This window comes from Balaenoptera physalus, assembly GCF_965194825.1.
Source record: "Balaenoptera physalus genome assembly, chromosome: 7".
In the NCBI taxonomy this organism is placed as follows: domain Eukaryota; kingdom Metazoa; phylum Chordata; class Mammalia; order Artiodactyla; family Balaenopteridae; genus Balaenoptera; species Balaenoptera physalus.
Window position 1 is genome coordinate 27,368,217 of NC_138886.1, and position 21,405 is coordinate 27,389,621.

The following is a 21,405-nucleotide window of genomic DNA, read 5'->3' on the forward strand; positions in this document are numbered from 1 at the left end:
GATGATACAGCTGGTACTTCATTTTCCCATTCCACTCCTGTCCTTGTGTACACAGTTTTCTTGGAAGGGAACCCCAGAAAATAAAGGGCAAGTGGAAAAATTAGGGTACTAAAACCCCACCATAAATTTGATTGCTTTCACTGTATCTCTCTTTCATGTCATTTCTTACAGCTGAACTTTCATGTCCTTTAAAATCATCTTTATATCCCCAGGGTCAGGAGAGTTCCTGGGAAGCTGGCTTTTAATAAATGTTTATTGAATTGAAAGCTAAAGCAGCAGAATAAAGTAGAGTTCAAAAGCACTTGGTCTTTGTGTAGCATTTATCTTCAAAAACCTTCATAAACACAAAAAATTCATATTCAGTGCCAACCCTCTGAGAAAAACTGTATTTTCTATGAAGTCCTCTCTAAATCCACATGGTCCATATTCTCCATGGCTTCATCCTACTCGGATTGCTTCAAGAACAGAATGTACCATCTTTATAAAGTTCATGGGCTATCCTAACTAAAAGCGGAGGCCAATGCTGAACTTGTCAAAGTCTATCCAAATAAAACAAGGTCTCCACAGATATCAAACCATTCAACCGGGGAAGAAATTGTTCCTTAAGGTTAATGTTTAATCTACTTTAAAAAAATTGAAACCATCTAGAAGAAAACAGACAAATCAGAAAAGATGTTGTCTTACTTACTTTCCATAAGTTTCTTCATTTCCACCCCCCCCAGAAATATTATAAATACACTTCCTTTAATTTGAAAAGTACAATATTTGGTTATCTCTAACCTGAAAGAATGCTCGAGCTTCTTTATACCTACACTCAATAAATCTAGAGTGTGGTATTTCTTCTAGAAAGTGCATTGGATCTTTTGGAATGAGAACTTCTAATCCATCAATAGTAATTTGTTGTAACTCTGGCCTGAAAACAAAAGTTAAGACTTATTATAAGGATTTAACTCAGAATATTGGCAGCCTCTTCAAAATATACAACATAAGCAAATAGTTAAACATCAAGCATATTTTCTTCAATTACTCCAGATATCATTTTTAAAGATCTACTCTCTTAGCAACTGTCAAATATACAATACAGCAGTGTTAACTACAGTCACCATGCTGTACATCAGATTTCCAGAACTTATTTATCTCATAATTGGAAGTTTGTACATTTTGAACACTTTTACTTGTAAGTATGTAAATCCACAAACATACTTTATCCTGTGTTTGAACTCTTTATATATCTAGAAAGATTTGTATTCTTTTATGCCTCATTTTTGTCACTCAACATTGTAGGATGTATCTCTGTTGTTGCACAGAGCACGAGTTCAGACTTCCTTGTTTCCCTGCCCTACGATTCTTCGATTCTTCGCTGGGTGCACATACGTTTTGTGTGGGGCATTAAGAACAATGTTGCTATGAACATTCTGATATATATTATATTTCCTGGGGCACATGTGCATGAGTTGCTTCCTGTTGAATATTTACATTTCAAAACTGATTTACCTGAATTACATTTTAGATTTAATTACTAAATGTAAAAGAAAGAATAAGAATTCATGACTGAACAAGACAGGTTTCACATCTCCCCTTTAGACCCTGAATTTACCTGTCAAAAGCTCCAGGATAACGACCAAACTGTAACTTTCGAAAAGGAACAAACTTCCTGTCAATGTGTCCTTTGAGCCGTAGATGGCCATGCCAAAGGTAGTTGCCGCTCCTCTCATGAAAGACCACCAAGTGGACAGCATGACTGGCCAATGTGCAGATGTAGTGCAGGGGGATTTCAGTTCCAGAAAGTGAGTCTATCCCATCTAGCCGGGGGTCCTTGCTCTCGATCTTTAGGCACTGAAATCCCATATTTTCAGCTATCCGAAACCAGCCTTCCTAAAACCAAAGAAACATCAAGCTTGAATATTTAAAACCAAATACTAGTAGTAAAACTAAAGTGATTCTTATACTGAATTAAGTCATACATATTTTTGTCCTAATCTGCTCTTTGCCTGAAGATTAAGAAATGAAGGTGGGGAAGGAAAGGTGGTAGTGGGAGAATAAAGGAAAGTACCAAAAAGAGAAACCACATAGCATGGAAGACATGTTCAAAGACTCTCTTTATGAAAATTAATACAAATTTCTTCCTTGGGACGAGAATGCCCACTCATTATAGTGTTCTTTGGTTAGTATCTATAAAGTAAACGTTAATATAAGGATAGCACTTAAAATTAAACCTGTAATTCTCAATTTAACTTCTAATAACCTTCAAAAGTGCTTCATAAAAGCAGGGTTTTCATCTCATAGTTATATCCCAACACCTTAAACTGCTACTAAAATAGAAGCCTATCATAATGCACATCATTAGAAAATAGACTGAGATATACTATAAAACAAGGTGCATTTTCCAACAGCATTAGTTATAGTATAACTCTTACGTAACAAGATTAATCTATAGGGTAGATTTTTAATCCTAATCTCGACACCAGTGCTTTAGATGATTAATCAGTATTAGTTATTAAGAACATCTTATGTTTGAATAGAAGTGTACAGTTTCCAAAGAACTTTTACAAACATTACTGCATTTACATATGACATCTATCTTATAGAGTAAGTAGCACAGATATTATAGATAAAGAAACAGACTCACAGAAGTCCAAAGAAACAAAATTAATAAGAGGCAAAGCCACTGCCAGCATTTAGGTCTTATCTAACCAAATACAAGGTTCTTTCTACCCTACAGCACTACTTCTTTAAGTCTATATTTATATAATCTGTACAAAGCTCATTCACATTAATTATCTCATCTGATGTCCATAGAAATTATGTGAGGTCAGCAAGGAAGATATTATACCTAGTCTACAGTTAAGGAAAATAAAGTGGTAATACCAGACATTAAAGTTATCAAAGGATGGAAGTGCATCTGAAAGTCTTACGAGCCACAGCATTCATAAACATTTTTCAAGAGTACTTTATTTACATCACTTATTGTCTTTGAATGTTGTCATTTGGATTAGCTGTGTCCTCATTTATGCTCTTATAATACACACAAACCTTTATCATAGTATTGATTGTACTGTTTTTTAGTTATTTAAACTCCATTAATAGACCGCAAGTTCCTCAACCTTAAGAATCAACAAAGTGGCTAGTACCAGCAGGTGTTCAGTAGATACCTGTTGTTGTTTATATTGTTAAACAAGAGAAAGTGACCATTCTGGTAAAGAATGCTAACCAGTATCAATAACAACTGTCTTCTCCTTTCTGGATATAGAGTGAAATCGTGTTTTGGTCAAAGGAATGTGGATGGAAGTATCAGATACCACTTCCAGGCCTGGTCTTACAATGTCCCATAAGACCTTCCCTGCTTTCCCTCCTCCGTCTGTATGTAGGGAAGCAAAGAACTACAAGATGGGGAAGCCACACAAATGAAACAGCCTGCATCCCTAAGTCACTGCTTAGAGGAAAGTCATCCAGGAATATCGCTGACCAAGAATAACCACACTGGATTTTGTCGAGAGACAATTACTCCTTTTTTGCCCTAAGCCAATGAGATTTTAGGGTTGTTTTTAGTAGCAACTAATGTAACTTAGCCTGGCTAATACAATTTCACCGGTCCTCCTTATATTAGAATTATCAACTGTAGGATTCCCCTTTTTCATAAACCTAAGAGGTGGAAAGTACTGATTGAGTGTAAGAGTGGCCAACTCAGAGAAGGAATCTACTGTACAGGATGAAAGAAAAGCATTATAATTTGGTAAATTTGGGAAAAATTTAAAAGGCCAGACAGAACTTAAAGAGGAATCAGACCTTGGGTTGTGGGAAGAAAGAATGACAGACAAAATAGGCAGAACTATGAAATGGCTTGCCCTTTTATAATCATGACAGAGGAAAGTCAAGAACAAAGTAGTTGCTCTGATCAAACAGAGCAAAGGCCTAGGTCAAGACTGTACTGCACAAATCTACTCCCAGTTGCCTTGGCAGTAGTTTGCTCAATTCATGGTAATGGTATTAACAAAGAAAAATCACAGGTAAATTAAGTCTATAGTAATTAGATCTGGTGATCTAATGAATTAGCTCTACCTTGGGAGAAGGTGTTGGGAGGATTATCCAAGGGCTCTGTATGATGTCATTTATATAAAATGATAAACATGACCCTGTGTGCTTATTCTGGGTGTTGCTGACCTTTTGCTTCTGACTCTGGTCTTTCTGGTTTTGCCAATTATGGCATATTCTCTTTCTTCTAAAGTACTGGTTCTCAAGGCAAGTGGTACTGTAACCAAGAGACATTTTAGAAATTCGTGGAGATATTTTCAGTTACCATAATGATTGAGGACACAACTGGCATTTAGAGGTCTAGGCCAGGTACACTAGACATCATAAAATCCAAAATATGAAAATCTATCCTGTGTCCTGCATAATTTCAAATGTTCTATCAGATAGTCACGTAGTGAAAAACGTATTTGTAATTATGTGAGCCTCCATTTCCGAGGAATACAATCGCCATGTTAAAGGAGAGACAATTTTACTTTTCTGCTGTTGGAAACTTGTTTACTGTTTTGGAAAACTATATTACGAAAAATAATATCATTCATAATAGAGTCTATATTGGAAGTTATCACATTCAGTGGTCCTACTAAATAAGTAGGATAAGTGCAAGCATCTGAATTACTTCCTTAGGTCTTCCAGTGTAGTCATGCCTGGGCATTTACACACTGAAATATACATTTCCTTTCATTTCTACTTTATACTATAGTTGAGACATTACAGGATTTGGGAGATTATGTATGTAGGTAAGTTATAATTTCTATAGACTTCGTTTTGGGAAAATAAAGGAATGATAAAATACTTGTCGTAAAAAAGGTTTATAAGCTTTGTAGGCTTTTTCTATGAGGAACTCAAACAGTCCAATAGGAATGACCACCAAATACTGACATTTAGGAGTCTCTGCAGTGAAAAAGCTGGCATACTCTTATTACCCTATAGTGAAGTCCACCAGTTAATGAGGCCTGACCAGAAAAAAAAGCTTCCAATTGGTATTCAGTGCCTCATTCTTAAATATGAACAAAGATCAATGAACATTGTAGAAAACCTGTATCATGAAAAACAGACAAAATAAAATAACCATACCAAAAACCAAACACCCACAAAGAAGGGAATTACAAAAACAAAATGCAGTAGAGAGCAAAAGACTTTCTTTTAAAAACACCAAACCTTGGGGCTTCCCTGGTGGCGCAGTGGTTGAGAATCCGCCTGCCAATGCAGGGGACACGGGTTTGAGCCCTGGTCTTGGAAGATCTCACATGCCGTGGAGCAACTAAGCCTGTGCACCACAACTACTGAACCTGCACTCTAGGGCCCGCATACCACAACTACCGAGCCTGTGTGCCACAACTACTGAAGCCCACGCACCTAGAGCCCGTGCTCCGCAACAAGAGAAGCCACCACAATGAGAAGCCTGCACACTGCAACGAAGAGTTGGCCCCCTCTTGATGCAACTAGAGAGAGCCCGCGTGCAGCGACAAAGACCCAGCACAGCCAAGAATAAATAAATTAATTAATTAATTTTAAAAAAAAGTTAAAAAAAAGAAAAACACCAAACTTTTAAAATCTGCAGAGGGAAAAAGACAAAACTGCATCCATAAAATAAGAATGCTACTATAAGAAACAGAGTACATAGAGCTTTTAGAAAATAAAAATACTAAATTTCAAGCAAAAATATGAAAAAAATCAATGGCATTGTTAAAGATTTTGTTTAAAAGTAGAACAGTTAACAAAAGAGATGAAAAAAATCACAGAGCAAAGATAAGAAAATGAAATTTTGGAAGTCCAACATCCAAATAATAAAAAGTTCAGAAAGAAAGACACTTTTATTCAACATTATCCTGGGGGTCCTACCTAAACCAATAAGACAAGAAATTAGGCATAAGAGTTGGAAAGGAAGAGACCAAATTATCTTTTTGTGCAGAGAATACAATGACCTACACTCAAAGAGAGAGAAAATGAAAGAGAAGGAGGAAAAGGAGGTAGGGGATTGAGGGAGGAGAGAGAAACTACTGGAGTTTACCTATAGAGTTCAGAGTTCAGTACAGTTGCTGGAAAACAAGATCAAAACACAAAAGACAACAGCATTCTAATTCACCTATAATAATGAATTGGCAAAAGAAGAGGAAAAGTATCTACATTAACACCCCCCCCCCATGCACACAAAACTATAAGGTAGCAAGAAATAAATCTTACAAAGATGCACAAAATCTGTAAGAAAAATACAGAATACTCTATTAAAGAACACCAAAGGACACCTGAATTAAAGGAGATATATTTCATGTTCATGGATAAGAACTCTTCATATTTTAACAATGTAAAGAGGCCTTGCATGCTTTTGCTTTCTCTGACTAGCCTAGACTAACCTAGATAATGAAAGACACATGGCCCAGGCACCTCCACTGCCCCATCTGACAGCCAGCCATCCTGAAGAAGCAGAGCTGCCTAGCTGACTGGCAGCTGTATAAGTGAACTTAGCTGAGACCAGAAGAACTGCCCAGCTGAATCCTACACAAATTGCTAAGTCACAGAATCATAACCTACATAAATGGTTGTTGTTTAAGTCACTAAATTTGGGGACAACTGTTATACAGCAGAAGCAAATTAGAAATCAAACGTGCAGGTAAAAAGAAACATTTTCAGATATGCAAGGTTTCAACCTCACATTCAACATTACTCCAAAGAGAATTCCTAAAATGTTGTTAAGAGGAGTTACACAACAGTATCTGCAGAGCAGATCAGACTGTTAGGGCAGAAAGACCACGAGATCTAGGAGGGATGTCTCCAGGAAAAAAAAAAAGGAACTGAGAAATGATCTGATGTATTTGATCCTACTGAGAGGTTTATGTTTCTGTTGCAGAGTTCATACATGGATTATTGATAACTATATAGAAAACTAGCAAACAAAAAAAGAAAAAGAGAGTCATATAAGAAAAGGAAAATATTCAGAGTAAACTAGGTAGCATTCATGTGATTATCTACATATTCATAGTAAGATAAACACTGACTATTGATTTAACTACAAAATGTGATACAGTCATGATAATGGGAGAAGAGAGTGTGTGTGTTTGTGTGTGTCTATATGAGACAAAATAGATATGACAGCTAAATTCTCATAATTCATAATCTAAATATGAAATATTTAAAAAATAGAAGCATAAACATTTCATTTATAAAGGAGAAGATAAACAAGGTAGAGAGAGTTGAAAGTGGTTGGCTCTAAGAGTGGGAATAAGGGGTGGGGAGGAAAGAAGAGTCAGATACTGATCTTTTTCATTATGAGCTTTGCCTTAGTATCTGACTTTTTAAACCTAGTACTAATATTCTTTTGATTAAAATGCCATGTCCTAACTTTTCCATAAGTTTAAATATTTTCAAAATATCAATATAAAATTGGGAGGAAAGAGCAAACAAGCAAACAAACATCATGTTATATAAACATGTTATCTGTTTCATCACCTGCATCGCTGCCTGGGAAGAACCATAGGCAGAAAAAAGTCAAAACTCACTCTCTTGAGACCTTGTCTAAGAGTCTGGGCAATCAAGGAAACATGCAGCTTATACTGCTTTGCCAGACCATACCATCACCCTGGAACATAAGCCCCACCTATCAGGTGTCAACACAACTAAAACAATACACTGCAGAGCTAGTGCACATCTATCATGGGTGGCTGACTAAATAGTTGAGCTCATTTAATCTGATGCTAATTTTCTTATTCTTATTTGAATAACTCCTCAGAATGAAAAATAGTGACACTGAAAAGTTAGAGGTATTCCAAATAAAGAAGTAAGCAAATTTTTGACATGTTTGGTTGAGATCTTTTTTTTTTTTTTTTTTTTTGACTACCGTCTAACCTTTGCTTTGTAACCATTTAAACAGGATGAAAATATAAGTATGAATTTTTGGATACACCTAAGAAGCACTCCCCTCGAGTATCAAACAAGTCCTATGCACTTACAAACTGTCAAGAATAGTGCTACAGACGAGGAATACTACCCTCATGTATACCTTATGTGGCAGATACTGAAAATTCATCACCAAATCCCTTCCTACCTGCCTGCCTACACTGATGAAAATGCTAAATACCCGTTTTTTTTAGCCTCCTTCACAGCACGGAGACATATGAATATAGTTCTAGACAGTGAGCTATAAGCAGTTTACCAGAAGCTCCTGAGAAAAATTTTCCTTCCAAAGATAGATAGTGACAATCCTGCAGCCTGTGGAACAAAAACCACATTCACAGAAAGATAGACAAAATGAAAAGGCAGAGGGCTATGCACTCGATGAAGGAACAAGATAAAACTCCAGAAAAACAACTAAATGAAGTGGAGACAGGCAAGCTTCCAGAAAAACAATTCAGAATAATGATAGTGAAGATGATCCAGGACCTCGGAAAAAGAATGGAGGCAAAGATCGAGAAGATGCAAGAAATGTTTAACAAAGCCCTAGAAGAATTAAAGAACAAACAAACAGAGATGAACAATACAATAACTGAAATGAAAACTACACTAGAAGGAATCAATAGCAGAATAACTGAGGCAGAAGAACGGATAAGTGACCTGGAAGACAGAATGGTGGAATTCACTGCTGCAGAACAGAATAAAGAAGACAGCCTAAGAGACCTCTGGGACAACATTAAAGGGAACAACATTCGCATTATAGGGGTGCCAGAAGGAGAAGAGAGAGAGAAAGGACCAGAGAAAATATTTGAAGAGATTATAGTCGAAAACTTCCCTAACATGGTGAAGGAAATAGCCACCCAAGTCCAGGAAGCACAGAGAGTCCCATACAGGATAAACCCAAGGAGAAACACGCCAAGACACATAAGTAATCAAATTGGCAAAAATTAAAGACAAAGAAAAATTATTAAAAGCAGCAAGGGAAAAACGACAAACAACATACAAGGGAACTCCCATAAGGTTAACAGCTGATTTCTCAGCAGAAACTCTACAAGCCAGAAGGGAGTGGCATGATATACTTAAAGTGATGAAAGGGAAGAACCTACAACCAAGATTACTCTACCCGGCAAGGATCTCATTCAGATTCAATGGAGAAATCAAAAGCTTTACAGACAAGAAAAAGCTTAGAGAATTCAGCACCACCAAACCATCTCTACAACAAATGCTAAAGGAACTTCTCTAAGTGGGAAACAAAAGAGAAGAAAAGGACCTACAAAAACAAACCCAAAACGATTAGGAAAATGGTAATAGGAACATACATATCGATAACTACCCTAAACATGAATGGATTAAATGCTCCAACCAAAAGACACAGGCTTGCTGAATGGATACAAAAATAAGACCCATATATATGCTGTCTACAAGAGACCCACTTCAGACCTAGGGACACATTCACACTGAAAGTGAAGGGATGGAAAAAGATATTCCATGAAAATGGAAATCAAAAGAAAGCTGCAGTAGCAATACTCATATCAGATAAAATAGACTTTAAAATAAAGAATGTTACAAGAGACAAGGAAGGACACTACATAATGACCAGGGGATCAATCCAAGAAGAAGATATAACAATTATAAATATATATGCACCCAACATAGAAGCACCTCAATACATAAGGCAACTGCTAACAGCTCCGAAAGAGGAAATCGACAGTAACACAATAATAGTGGGGAACTTTAACACCTCACTTACACCAATGGACAGATCACCCAGAATGAAAATAAATAAGGAAACAGAAGCTTTAAATAACACAACAGACCAGATAGATTTAATTGATATTTATAGGACATTCCATCCAAAAACAGCAGATTACACTTTCTTCTCAAGTGCGCAAGGAATATTCTCCAGGATAGATCACATCTTGGGTCACAAATCAAGCCTCAGTAAATTTAATTGAAATCATATCAAGCATCTTTTCTGACCACAACGCTATGAGATTAGAAATGAATTACATGGAAAAAAACATAAAAAACACAAATACATGGAGGTTAAACAATGCGTTACTAAATAACCAAGAGATCACTGAAGAAATCAAAGAGGAAATCAAAAAATACCTAGAGACAAATGACAATGAAAACACGACAATCCAAAACCTATGGGATGCAGCAAAAGCAGTTCTAAGAGGGAAGTTTATAGCTATACAAGCCTACCTCAAGAAACAAGAAAAATCTCAAATAAACAATTTAACCTTACACCTAAAGGAACTAGAGAAAGAAGAACAAACAAAACCCAAAGTTAGCAGAAGGAAAGAAATCATAAAGAGCAGAGCAGAAATAAATGAAATAGAAACAAAGAAAACAATACCAAAGACCAATAAAACTAAAAGCTGGTTCTTTAAGAAGATAAACAAAATTCATAAACTATTAGCCAAACTCATCAAGAAAAACAGGGAGAGGACTCAAATCAATAAAATTAGAAATGAAAACGGAGAAGTTACAACAGACACCGCAGAAATACAAAGCATCCTAAGAGACTACTACAAGCAACTCTATGCCAATAAAATGGACAACCTGGAGGAAATGGACAAATTCTTAGAAATGCACAACCTGCTGAGACTGAACCAGGAAGAAATACAAAATATGAACAGACCAATCACAAGCACTGAAATTGAAACTGTGATTAAATATCTTCCAACAAACAAAAGCCCAGGACCAGATGGCTTCACAGGTGAATTTTATCAAACATTTAGAGAAGAGCTAACACCTATCCTTCTCAAACTCTTCCAAAATATTGCAGAGGCAGGAACACTCCCCAACTCATTCTATGAGGCCACCATCACCTTGATACCAAAACCAGACAAAGATGTCACAAAAAAGAAAACTACAGGCCAATATCACTGATGAACACAGATGCAAAAATCCTCAACAAAATACTAGCAAACAGAATCCAACAACACAATAAAAGGATCATACACCATGATCAAGTGGGGTTTATTCCAGGAATGCAAGGATTCTTCAATATATGCAAATCAATCAACGTGATACATCATATTAACAAACTGAAGGAGAAAAACCATATGATCATCTCAATAGATGCAGAGAAAGCTTTCGACAAAATTCAACACCCATTTATGATAAAAGCCCTGCAGAAAGTAGGCATAGAGGGAACTTTCCTCAACATAATAAAGGCCATATATGACAAACCCACAGCCAACATTGTCCTCAGTGGTGAAAAACTGAAACCATTTCCACTAAGATCAGGAACAAGACAAGGTTGCCCACTCTCACCACTATTATTCAACATAGTTTTGGAAGTGTTAGCCACAGCAATCAGAGAAGAAAAAGAAATAAAAGGAATCCAAATTGGAAAAGGAGAAGTAAAGCTGTCACTGTTTGCAGATGACATGATACTATACATAGAGAATCCTAAAGATGCTACCAGAAGACTACTAGAGCTAATCAATGAATTTGGTAAAGTAGCAAGATACAAAATTAATGCACAGAAATCTCTTGCATTCCTATACACTAATGATGAAAAATATGAAAGAGAAATTAGGGAAACACTCCCATTTACCATTGCAACAAGAAGAATAATATACCTAGGAATACACCTACCTAGGGAGATAAAAGACCTGTATGCAGAAAACTATAAGACACTGATGAAAGAAATTAAAGATGATACCAACAGATGGAGAGATATACCATGTTCTTGGATTGGAAGAATCAATATTGTGAAAATACCTATACTACCCAAAGCAACCTATAGATTCAATGCAATCCTTATCAAATTACCAATGGAATTTTTTACGGAACTAAAACAAAAAAATCTTAAAATCTGTATGGAGACACAAAAGACCCCGAATAGCCAAAGCAGTCTTGAGGGAAAAAAACAGAGCTGGAGGAATCAGACTTCCTGACTTCAGACTATACTATATATCTACAGTCATCAAGACAATATGGCACTGGCACAAAAACAGAAACACAGATCAATGGAACAAGATAGAAAGCCCAGAGATAAACTCACGCACCTATGGTCAACTAATCTATGACAAAGGCGGCAAGGATATACAATGCAGAAAAGACAGTCTCTTCAATAAGTGGTGCTGGGAAAACTGGACAGCTACATGTAAAAGCATGAAATTAGAACACTCCCTAACACCATACACAAAAATAAACTCAAAATGGATTACAGACCTAAATGTAAGACCAGACACTATAAAACTCTCAGAGAAAAACATAGGAAGAACACTCTTTGACATAAATCACAGCAAGATCTTTTTTGACCCAGCTCCTAGAGTAATGGAAATAAAAACAAAAATAAACAAATGGGACGTAATGAAACTTCAAAGCTTTTGCACAGCAAAGGAAACCATAAACAAGACGAAAAGACAACCCTCAGAATGGGGGACAATATTCTCAAACGAATCAACGGAGAAAGGATTAAACTCCAAAATATATAAACAGCTCATGCAGCTCAATATTAAAAAAACAAACAACCCCATCCAAAAATGGGCAGAAGACCTAAATAGACATTTCTCCAAAGAAGACATACAGACGGCCACGAAGCACATGAAAAGCTGCTCAACATCACTAATTATTAGAGAAATGCAAATCAAAACTACAATGAGATATCACCTCACACCAGTTAGAATGGGCATCATCAGAAAATCTACAAACAAGAAATGCTGGAGAGGGTGTGGAGAAAAGGGAACCCTCTTGCACTGTTGGTGAGAATGTAAACTGATACAGCCACTATGGAGAACAGTATGGAAGTTCCTTAAAAAACTAAAAATAGAATTACCATATGATCCAGCAATCCCACTACTGGGCATATACCCTGAGAAAACCATAATTCAAAAAGACATGCACCCCAATGTTCCGTGCAGCACTATTTACAATAGCCAGGTCATGGAAGGAACCTAAATGCCCATCGACAGACGAATGGATAAAGAAGATGTGGTACATATATACCATGGAATATTACTCTGCCATAAAAAGGAACGAAATTGAGTCTATTGTAGAGACGTGGATAGATCTAGAGACTGTCATACAGAGTGAAGTAAGTCCGAAAGAGAAAAGCAAATATCGTGTATTAACACATATATGTGGAACCTAGAAAAACGGTACAGAAGAACCAGTTTGCAGGGCAGAAATTGAGACACAGATGTAGAGAACAAACGTATGGACACCAAGTGGGGAATGCAGCGGGGTGGTGTGGGTGGTGGTGTGATGAATTGGGTGATTGGGATTGACATGTATACACTGATATGTACAAAATTGATGACTAATAAGATATTAAAAAAAAATGATTAGACATCCAAATTTTGGACAAAGTTTGGATGAGACACAATTGGCCTATTCATGTATATAACTTGACATAAAAGATGGCTTTTCATGCAATGGCTGAAAAAAGTCCGTTTTTAAAAAGGTACAAAAAAATGGTACTCTCATCTTTTTGTGGTGATAATAAACACCAGTATTAGTAATTAAAAAAAAAAAATAGACAGTGTCACTATGATACCCTGGCGCTACAACAGCTACCTTGTGAGGATGAGAGAAATGCAGAAAGAATTTCAGTGATGCACATGCTGACTTCAGTGGACAGCTCCACTAATACCAACAGCCACCAACATTTTAACCTCTTGTTATATCAGAAAAATAAGTCCCCTGTTTGCTTAAGCCACGATTGTGTTTTGTTACTTATTGCTGAAAGTATTCCTGATACAATTTATAAAAGTCTTTATGAAAATTTTAAAATATTTTACAGTTTAAATTGGTTTAATCCCATACTGTTTTGTAAAAGACACTCCATTATCTGAAAGCAAATCATCTTACCTCATTCTTCCATAGGTGATACTGTAGTGCAAATGCAGTAAAGTCTCTTGGAACACAGAAAAACTTGCATTCTGAAGAGGAGCCATGAGAAGCATTCTTGACTTGTTCAAAGTTTTTATTAATCAATTCCAGAATCAAAGGATCAATAAGGAACACAGGTACATTTTGACTGGATGTTAGCATAATAAATTTTTTAACTGTGCGCTGTTTGAGAGGAAAAGAATCCCCTTAATTCTTCTAAACCAATACAATAATCTATCTTATTAAATTTTTATTCATTAATTTTATAAGGATATCTAGACTGCTTACTCAGTAGATTACATGCTTACTATTTTGCTAAAAAAAAACCCCACAAATAAATAATACATTGTCCCTGTTCTCAAGAAGTACAGAGTCTACTGAGGAAGAAGAACAAATATTTACAACACAATGTAAAATATGCTGTAGTAAAAATATATGCAACATATTATAAAGTACAGAACAATAGTTACTAATTAACTGTACATCAAAAGGATAACAAAATCTTCATAGAGGAAGTAGTATCTGAAATGAGAACTTTGGGCTTACAAATTATTCCCTTGGTAGTAGCTAAATCTTTTCAAGCAAAAGTGGGACAGGAAATACCAGCCTTTTCAGTTTTTAAAAATCAGTCATGTCAACCTTTCTGAAACCAAAAATCAGTTGTATGTGCCACTTTCCTTCGTATTTGAAATACTGCTAAATAATCTTGCCAGTCAAAAGACAAACTAAAATACATCGCCTGCCTGACCATTCCTATCTACAGTTTGATTTTCTAATAATACTGTAATACTTAAAAACATAATTCTGTTGAGCAGTAAGCAGAACACCCTACTGAAAAAATAAATTTCAAAATTAGAATTGAAACAACAATCACACTTAGGAGTAAATAATACCTAAGAGTAGTCAAGATAAATAGAATAACTGTAATACATTATTGCTTAAAAGCCTACTTTAGTGAAAGCAATAATGATTTCAAAGGGACGTATGCCATCAGAAAAAGATGTTTCAGGGAATTAAGGATAAATTCTTATTTACAAAATCTGAGGAAACTTATAAAAACATATACAAGATAAATAAATAGATTAGAGTATCAAGAATTATAAAAATTTTAAAAATGAGATAAATGCAGGAATCAGTCTCTTATCCTTTGTTTTTACTGTAGAGTATTACGCAAATACCAAGAATATAATAATCTCTATTCTAGAGGAGTTTATCATCTCTTAGTGGGAAAGCCAACTAAGTAAAAAGTTAGAATAAACAATTATGCCCCAAAATTCAATAACAGATGAAATGGACAAATTTCTTTAAAAACATGATTAAGAAAACTACCACACGATGAAACAGGAAATCTGACTTGCCCTATAACTATTAACAAAACTGAATTTGTTATGTATTAAAAAAAAAAGCCTGCCATCAAAACAACAACAAGAAAAAACTCTATAGACTCAGATGGTTCACTGGTGAATTCTATCAAAGCTTTAAGAAGAAATAATACCAGTGTACAAAAACTCTTTCAGAAAACTGAGCAGGAGGAAATCCTTCCTAACTCATTTTATGAGGCCAGTGTAATCCTAATAGCAAAACCTGACAAAGACATTACAAAAAAGAAAATTGTACACCACCATCCCTCATGAACACAGATGCAATAATACTTAACAAGATACTAAAAAATCAATTCCTGTAGTTTTTTAAAAAAGGACCAAAAAAAAAGGAAATATCATGACCAAGTAGGGTTTATGCCAGGAATGAAAGGCAGCATTTGAAAATCAATCAATAAAATTCACCATATCAACAGAATAAAGGGGAAAAACTCTATGATAATTTCAACACAAAAAAGTATTTGACAAAATTCAATATCTATTTATGATTAAAACCTCTTAGCAAATCAGGAATACAACACTTGTTGAATTTGATAAAGATTATGAACAAAAAAGTCTATTACTGAATTGTAGTTCTTCATTTATCCTTGATATCAATCTTTCATCACATATATGTTTTGCAAATATTTTATAATCTGTGGCATTAGCTATTCATTTTCTTAATGGTGGCTTTTGATGAGCAGAAGTTTTAAATTTTGAGAGTCTAATTTATCAAAATTTTTTTCTTTCATGGCTATTACTTTCTGTGGAATAAAAGAGGAAGAAAGGGTTTTGGAAGAAAGATGATGAGATGACAGATACTAGTACATATAAGGTGCTTAATAAATGTTTGTTGAATGAATCTCTTTCAGCTTGGTGTTTGTTGAATGAATCTCTTTCAGCTTGATGAACACACAGCTTCATTATGATTATTAATATAAATATAGATTAGGGCAGGGTCAAGGAGAGATTCTACAACTCACCTTCTAAATATGCCTTCCAGGTTGTTATCAATGCAATCATCAAGGTTCCCAGGACATAGACGTCCAATTGACTCTAAATCCAATTAATTCTTAATCAACATGACTATTATCATCTGACCTTCAGTAATTCATTTTATTTACAAGAAAGAAAAACGTCTTGTTGAAAAAAGGATACAATGAGACTATAACAGTCCATTCTTCTACAAGGGCTTGGCAGGACATGTTCTTAGTGAAAGGCTAGTTCCTAATAATCATCGTATTTTCTCTTCTAAGCCCCTCAACTTATCTGTTTAATAACTCATTCTAGGATTTTATCAGGGTTCAGTATCACATCTACTGATCACACTTCACTTTTTTGTTCCTTCTAAAATATTAGAACAAAAGTATTTTAGTACTACTTCTCCCTTCTCTATGACTTTGCAAATATTATATGGAGTGATTTTCAGAACCCTGCAATGTAAATAACAAAGAGAACTCACTGAATGTAGTAAGCTGCTCCGTAATTTTTTGCTCATTTATCTTGGAAGTCAACCCTTTAAAAAAAATCTGTTATTTTCTCCCACCTCAAGGGTCATTCCCTGAATTAAAAAGATAGGGCTTCCCTTTCCCCTCAGACTACCCTAAGTTCACAAAGCAAAACTGCTACTTTTAATAAATTAAAAGTTTACATTGATACTTCTAGACCTGATAGTTGAGGAGCCTGATACAGGATATCCCAGACTTTACTTTTTAAACAATAGTTCAAATCCAATTGGTATCAGCACTGATCTAAAATTATCACTACTTTATAGCTGCTTGTTGATTTGAAAACTCACTTCTAATCTAAAGCCTCTCATGTCTCTGGTTAAAGAGAAGCCAAAGATTGAAGTGAATCCACAAGAAATAACCAGTCATATCCAATATGTATGCTAACAGGATAAATGTAATTTTTTAGCATTGTTTTTCATTCTAAATTTGATTAGAAAAAAGTAAGAAAATATATTTTATAAATTTTATAAATGTACAGGCTGTGAAACAGGGATTTATTGTACATATTGCTAGTTTTCCTTATCTTAGAAAGAAAGCATGGGATTCCCTGGTGGCCCAGTGGTTAGGACTCTGTGCTTCCACTGCCGGGGGGCTTGGGTTCGATACCTGGCTGGGGAACTAAGATCTCACAAGCCCTGCGGCACAGCCAAAAAAATAGAAAACATGTTGAATAGATTTTTACTCCTAAACTCCTATTTACTAGGTAAATTTACTAGGTAAATAGGTACTCCTATTTACCTTCATTCTTGGTTCAATTCTGATTCACATACTTATTCACTTGGGGAAGCACCACAGCTCAGTGAATGAGGATTTTGGAGGCAAGCAGTTAGAATCTGGACTCAGCCACTTATTAGCCAACCACCTTAATCTTTCTAAGTGAATTGAGCATAAACATATGTACTGACTTCTTAAAGTTTGCATAAGGACTAAATGAGATACTGCATGTAAAGCACTTGGCACAGGGTCTGCCTCTTCCTTTCTATCACCTACTACCTGTTTTCACAAAGCTAGCTATTATCATTGTCATCATTCAACAAATACTTATTAAGTATATAAATGAATGAACTAAATGAACACGGCAATTGAGGAATTTCTTGATTATCATACATACCCACTGTGTGCCATCAAATCCAATTCGGCTTCCTTTGGATTTTGATAAACCAGCTCCATTCTAGGAAGATTAAAAAAAAAAAAATTGTAGTAAATTCAAAGCCCAGCATGCAACGTTACATTTAGGGTAGGTATGAGAGTCAACCTATATAACTGGTTCATAATCATTAAAAAGCATTATCTAAATACCTATTTTCATACAGTCATGAGCTAAGAATTCTACAATTACATAATACAACTACCCAAGATGAAAAACACTGACAGATTGCTATAATTTAATTAAGTGCCATTACTTAATTAAATAAATATGGTCAACATCTCTGAACCAATTAATTTCCATCAATGAATAGTAAACTCTTTGCTATCTCTTTAGTGTTTATCCATTTAGCTCCATATCCCTAACTTCAGCTTACCTCCACACACTGAGTTAGTGTTTGCAGACCTTGGCAAAGTGATAAGAAAGTATAATAATAATTATTGAGCAGCTCCTAAGTGTACTTCCACATATGAATTATGTATTCTCATCTATCTCGCATAACTATCCTGCAAAGTAGGCATTATTATTTCTGTTCCACAGAGAGCTCCAATGCCCACACTTTTCATAACATACATCATACTTGCAAATGTTGAGTTATTTTTTAAAGAATATTTTTTAAAACATTCAGGTCTAGAGAATCAGAAGGAAAAAAGCATTATCAGTTTTTCATCTGTTAATCATCAAAACACTTTGAAAGTCACAGGAGAAAGAATGTCTGATGGTCTAGAGACAAAAGGAAGAATGTTTCAAGCTCAAAGAAGTTTCTTATGCCTTGAATGTGCTCTTTATCTGTTAGATGGAAGGATTTTGAAAAGCAGTAAGAATATCCTCACCCTGAAAATGAAGTGTGTTCCAAGTTCCTAAACAGGAGACTTATTTCCCCATTAAACTGTAAACTCAAGGGCAGGGACCAAATCCAATCCACCTTTGTATCACCAGTATCTAGCATAGTGCTTGACAACTAGTAAAGTGCTTAATAACAGTTTGCTAATTGGAGGGAAGGAAGGAAGAAAGATACACTGAGTGATTAAGGTAGAACCAGAACTGGTCTCTCCTCACAAGCTCTGCAACTTAAACAATAACATTTTAACACCAAGGAATATTTCTCTAGGATTCAGCAAGTGCAGTCCTGGTTATATGTCCAAAGAAAATGAAAACACTTATTCGAAAAGATACATACATCCCAATGTTCATAGCAGCATTACTTACAATAACCAAGATTTGGAAGCAGCCTAGGTGCCCATCAACAGATGAATGGAAAAAGATGATGTGGCACATACACATACACACACACACACACACACACATACACACACACACACTGGAATACTACTCAGCCATAAAAAGGAAATCCTGCCATTTGCAATATGGATGAACCTAGAGGGTATTATGCTTAGTGAAATAAGTCAGACAGAGAAAGTCAAATACTATATGATATCATTTATATGTGGAATCTAAAAAATAATGAATGAATATGACAAAACATAAACAGACTCATAAAGAACAAACTAGTGGTTAGCAGTGGGGAAAGGGAAGTGGGGAGGGGCAAGATACGGGTAGAGGATTAAGAAGCACAAACTACTATGTATAAAATAAATGAGTTATGAAGATATATTGTACAGCACAGGAAAATATTGCCAATATTTTATAACAACTTTAAATGGAGTATAATCTACAAAAATACTGAATCACTATGTTGTACACCTGAAACAAATATAATACTGTAAATCAACTATATTTGAATAATAAATTAATTTTTTAAAAAGAAAATATACCAAGGATATTTACCAAACAACATCAGAGGCAGCTTTGCGATCCTCATCCTTGAAAAAAGATTGCAAATTCTATAATATAGCCACTTGTTGCTCACCATAGCCCTACATTAGTAGATAAGACTAAATTTCTGAGTTGTTTAATTTGTTTTCTCTGTTGGATCACTCCCATCAGTATACAAATATGATATTATTTCTCCTATCTTAAATAATTAAAACAAAAAACCCGTCTTGACTTCTCTTTTCCCAAATAACAATTTTCTGTCCCCCTTTACAGCAAAACTCTTAATGGGTAGTCTGTTCTCACTCCCTCCAATTTCTCTCCTGTCATGTACTCACTTGAGCTTAAGTTCACTCTGCCAAGTATTCATCAAGTTCACCAGTAACCTCCATATTGCTAAATCCAATGGTCAACTATGAGTTCTTATCTTATTTGATCTATCAAGAATTATTTATCACCTCTGCCTCACCTAAACACTTCATTCGCTTGGCTCTCAGGATCCCCATACTTCTGGTTTCCTGCTATTTCTCTCCAGCTACTCCTTGGTCCCATTTGCTACTTCTTCTCAGCTCCCTGACATGTTGGAGGGTCCCAAAGCTCAGACCACGAGATTTTTCTCCTTTCTTTTTACTCTATGTTTACTTCCTTGGTAACTCATCCACTCATAGCTTTAAATACAATCTATATGCTTACAACCCCCAGTTTATATTCCCAACCACATCAGTCCTTTGTACTCCAGACTTATATATTCAAATGTCTATTCACCTTCTTCATTTGGATGTCAGGTAGGCATCTCAAACTTAGTATGTACAAAAAAACTCCTGATCTTCACCATTCCTCAAACTTGCTTCCTCTAGTCTTTCCCATCTCGTTAAACAGCAACTTCTCCCTTCCAATTACCTAGGTCAAAAATACTAGCGTTGGGGCTTCCCTGGTGGCGCAGTGGTTAAGAATCCACCTGCCAATGCAGAGGACACGGGTTTGATCCCTGGCCCGGGAAAATCCCACAGGCCACGGAGCAACTAAGCCCGTGCGCCACAACTACTGAGCCTGCGCTCTAGAGCCCACGAGCCACAACTACTGAGCCCGTGTGCCACAACTACTGAAGCCCACGTGCTTAGAGCCCGTGCTCTGCAACAAGAGAAGCCACAACAATGAGAAGCCTGCGCACCACAAAGAAGAGTAGCCCCTGCTCACCACAACTAGAGAAAGCCCGTGCACAGTAACAAAGACCCAATGCAGCCACACACACACAAAAAAACCTAGCGTTATCCCTGACTCTTTTCTGTCTTTCATACCCCACATCTAGCCCATCAACAAATCCTGATAACTCTGCTTTCCATTTCTCACAAACTCCACCACTAGCTCCTGTGTCCAAGCCATCATCATCTCATGTAAATTACTAGAAAACCTTCTAACTGGTCTGTTTCAGCCCTTGCCCCTACAATCTGTTCTCAACAGAGCATCCGCACTACTTCTTTTTATTAAAAAATGTCAGATCGTGTCACATTTCATCTCAAAACCTTCCTAGAGTCCCCAATCTCATTCAGAATAAAAGCCAAAGCCTTTATAATAGCTTACAAGGCCATAAAAAATATAGAACTCTCTGACCTTACCTACTATTCTCCTCTCTCACTCCTCTACAGCCACAGTGATCTCTCTGCTGTTTTCAAAACTGCCAGGCAAGTTCCTGCCTCAGGACCTTTGTGCTTCCTTTGGTCTCTACTTAGTGTACTCCTCTTCTAAACATACACATAGCTCATTCTCTTTACACAGGCTGTTTCCTCTATTTGTAATGGCCCTCCCATCCTTCTTTACGTGGAGAACTCCTACTCATCCTATA

General features: G+C 35.9%; 1 protein-coding gene across 8 annotated transcripts in view; it reads right to left on the reverse strand.

The window, feature by feature from the left end:
• FKTN (fukutin) overlaps nt 1-21,405 on the reverse strand; it is a 123,670-nt gene that overhangs the window by 82,115 nt on the left and 20,150 nt on the right. For 7 of the 8 annotated variants that reach the window (XR_014266183.1, XR_014266184.1, XM_082471212.1 and 4 more), the window contains 4 exons: nt 17,754-17,813; nt 13,753-13,956; nt 1,598-1,875; nt 781-913 (listed from right to left, as the gene is read on the reverse strand). Coding sequence is in view for 6 of the 8 variants with exons in the window: in XM_082471212.1 (XP_082327338.1) it covers nt 781-913; nt 1,598-1,875; nt 13,753-13,956; nt 17,754-17,813 (675 nt within the window). In the remaining 2 variants the exon portion in view is untranslated. The remainder of the gene's footprint in view (nt 1-780; nt 914-1,597; nt 1,876-13,752; nt 13,957-17,753; nt 17,814-21,405) is intronic. The other variant, XM_082471213.1, reaches the window with a different exon arrangement.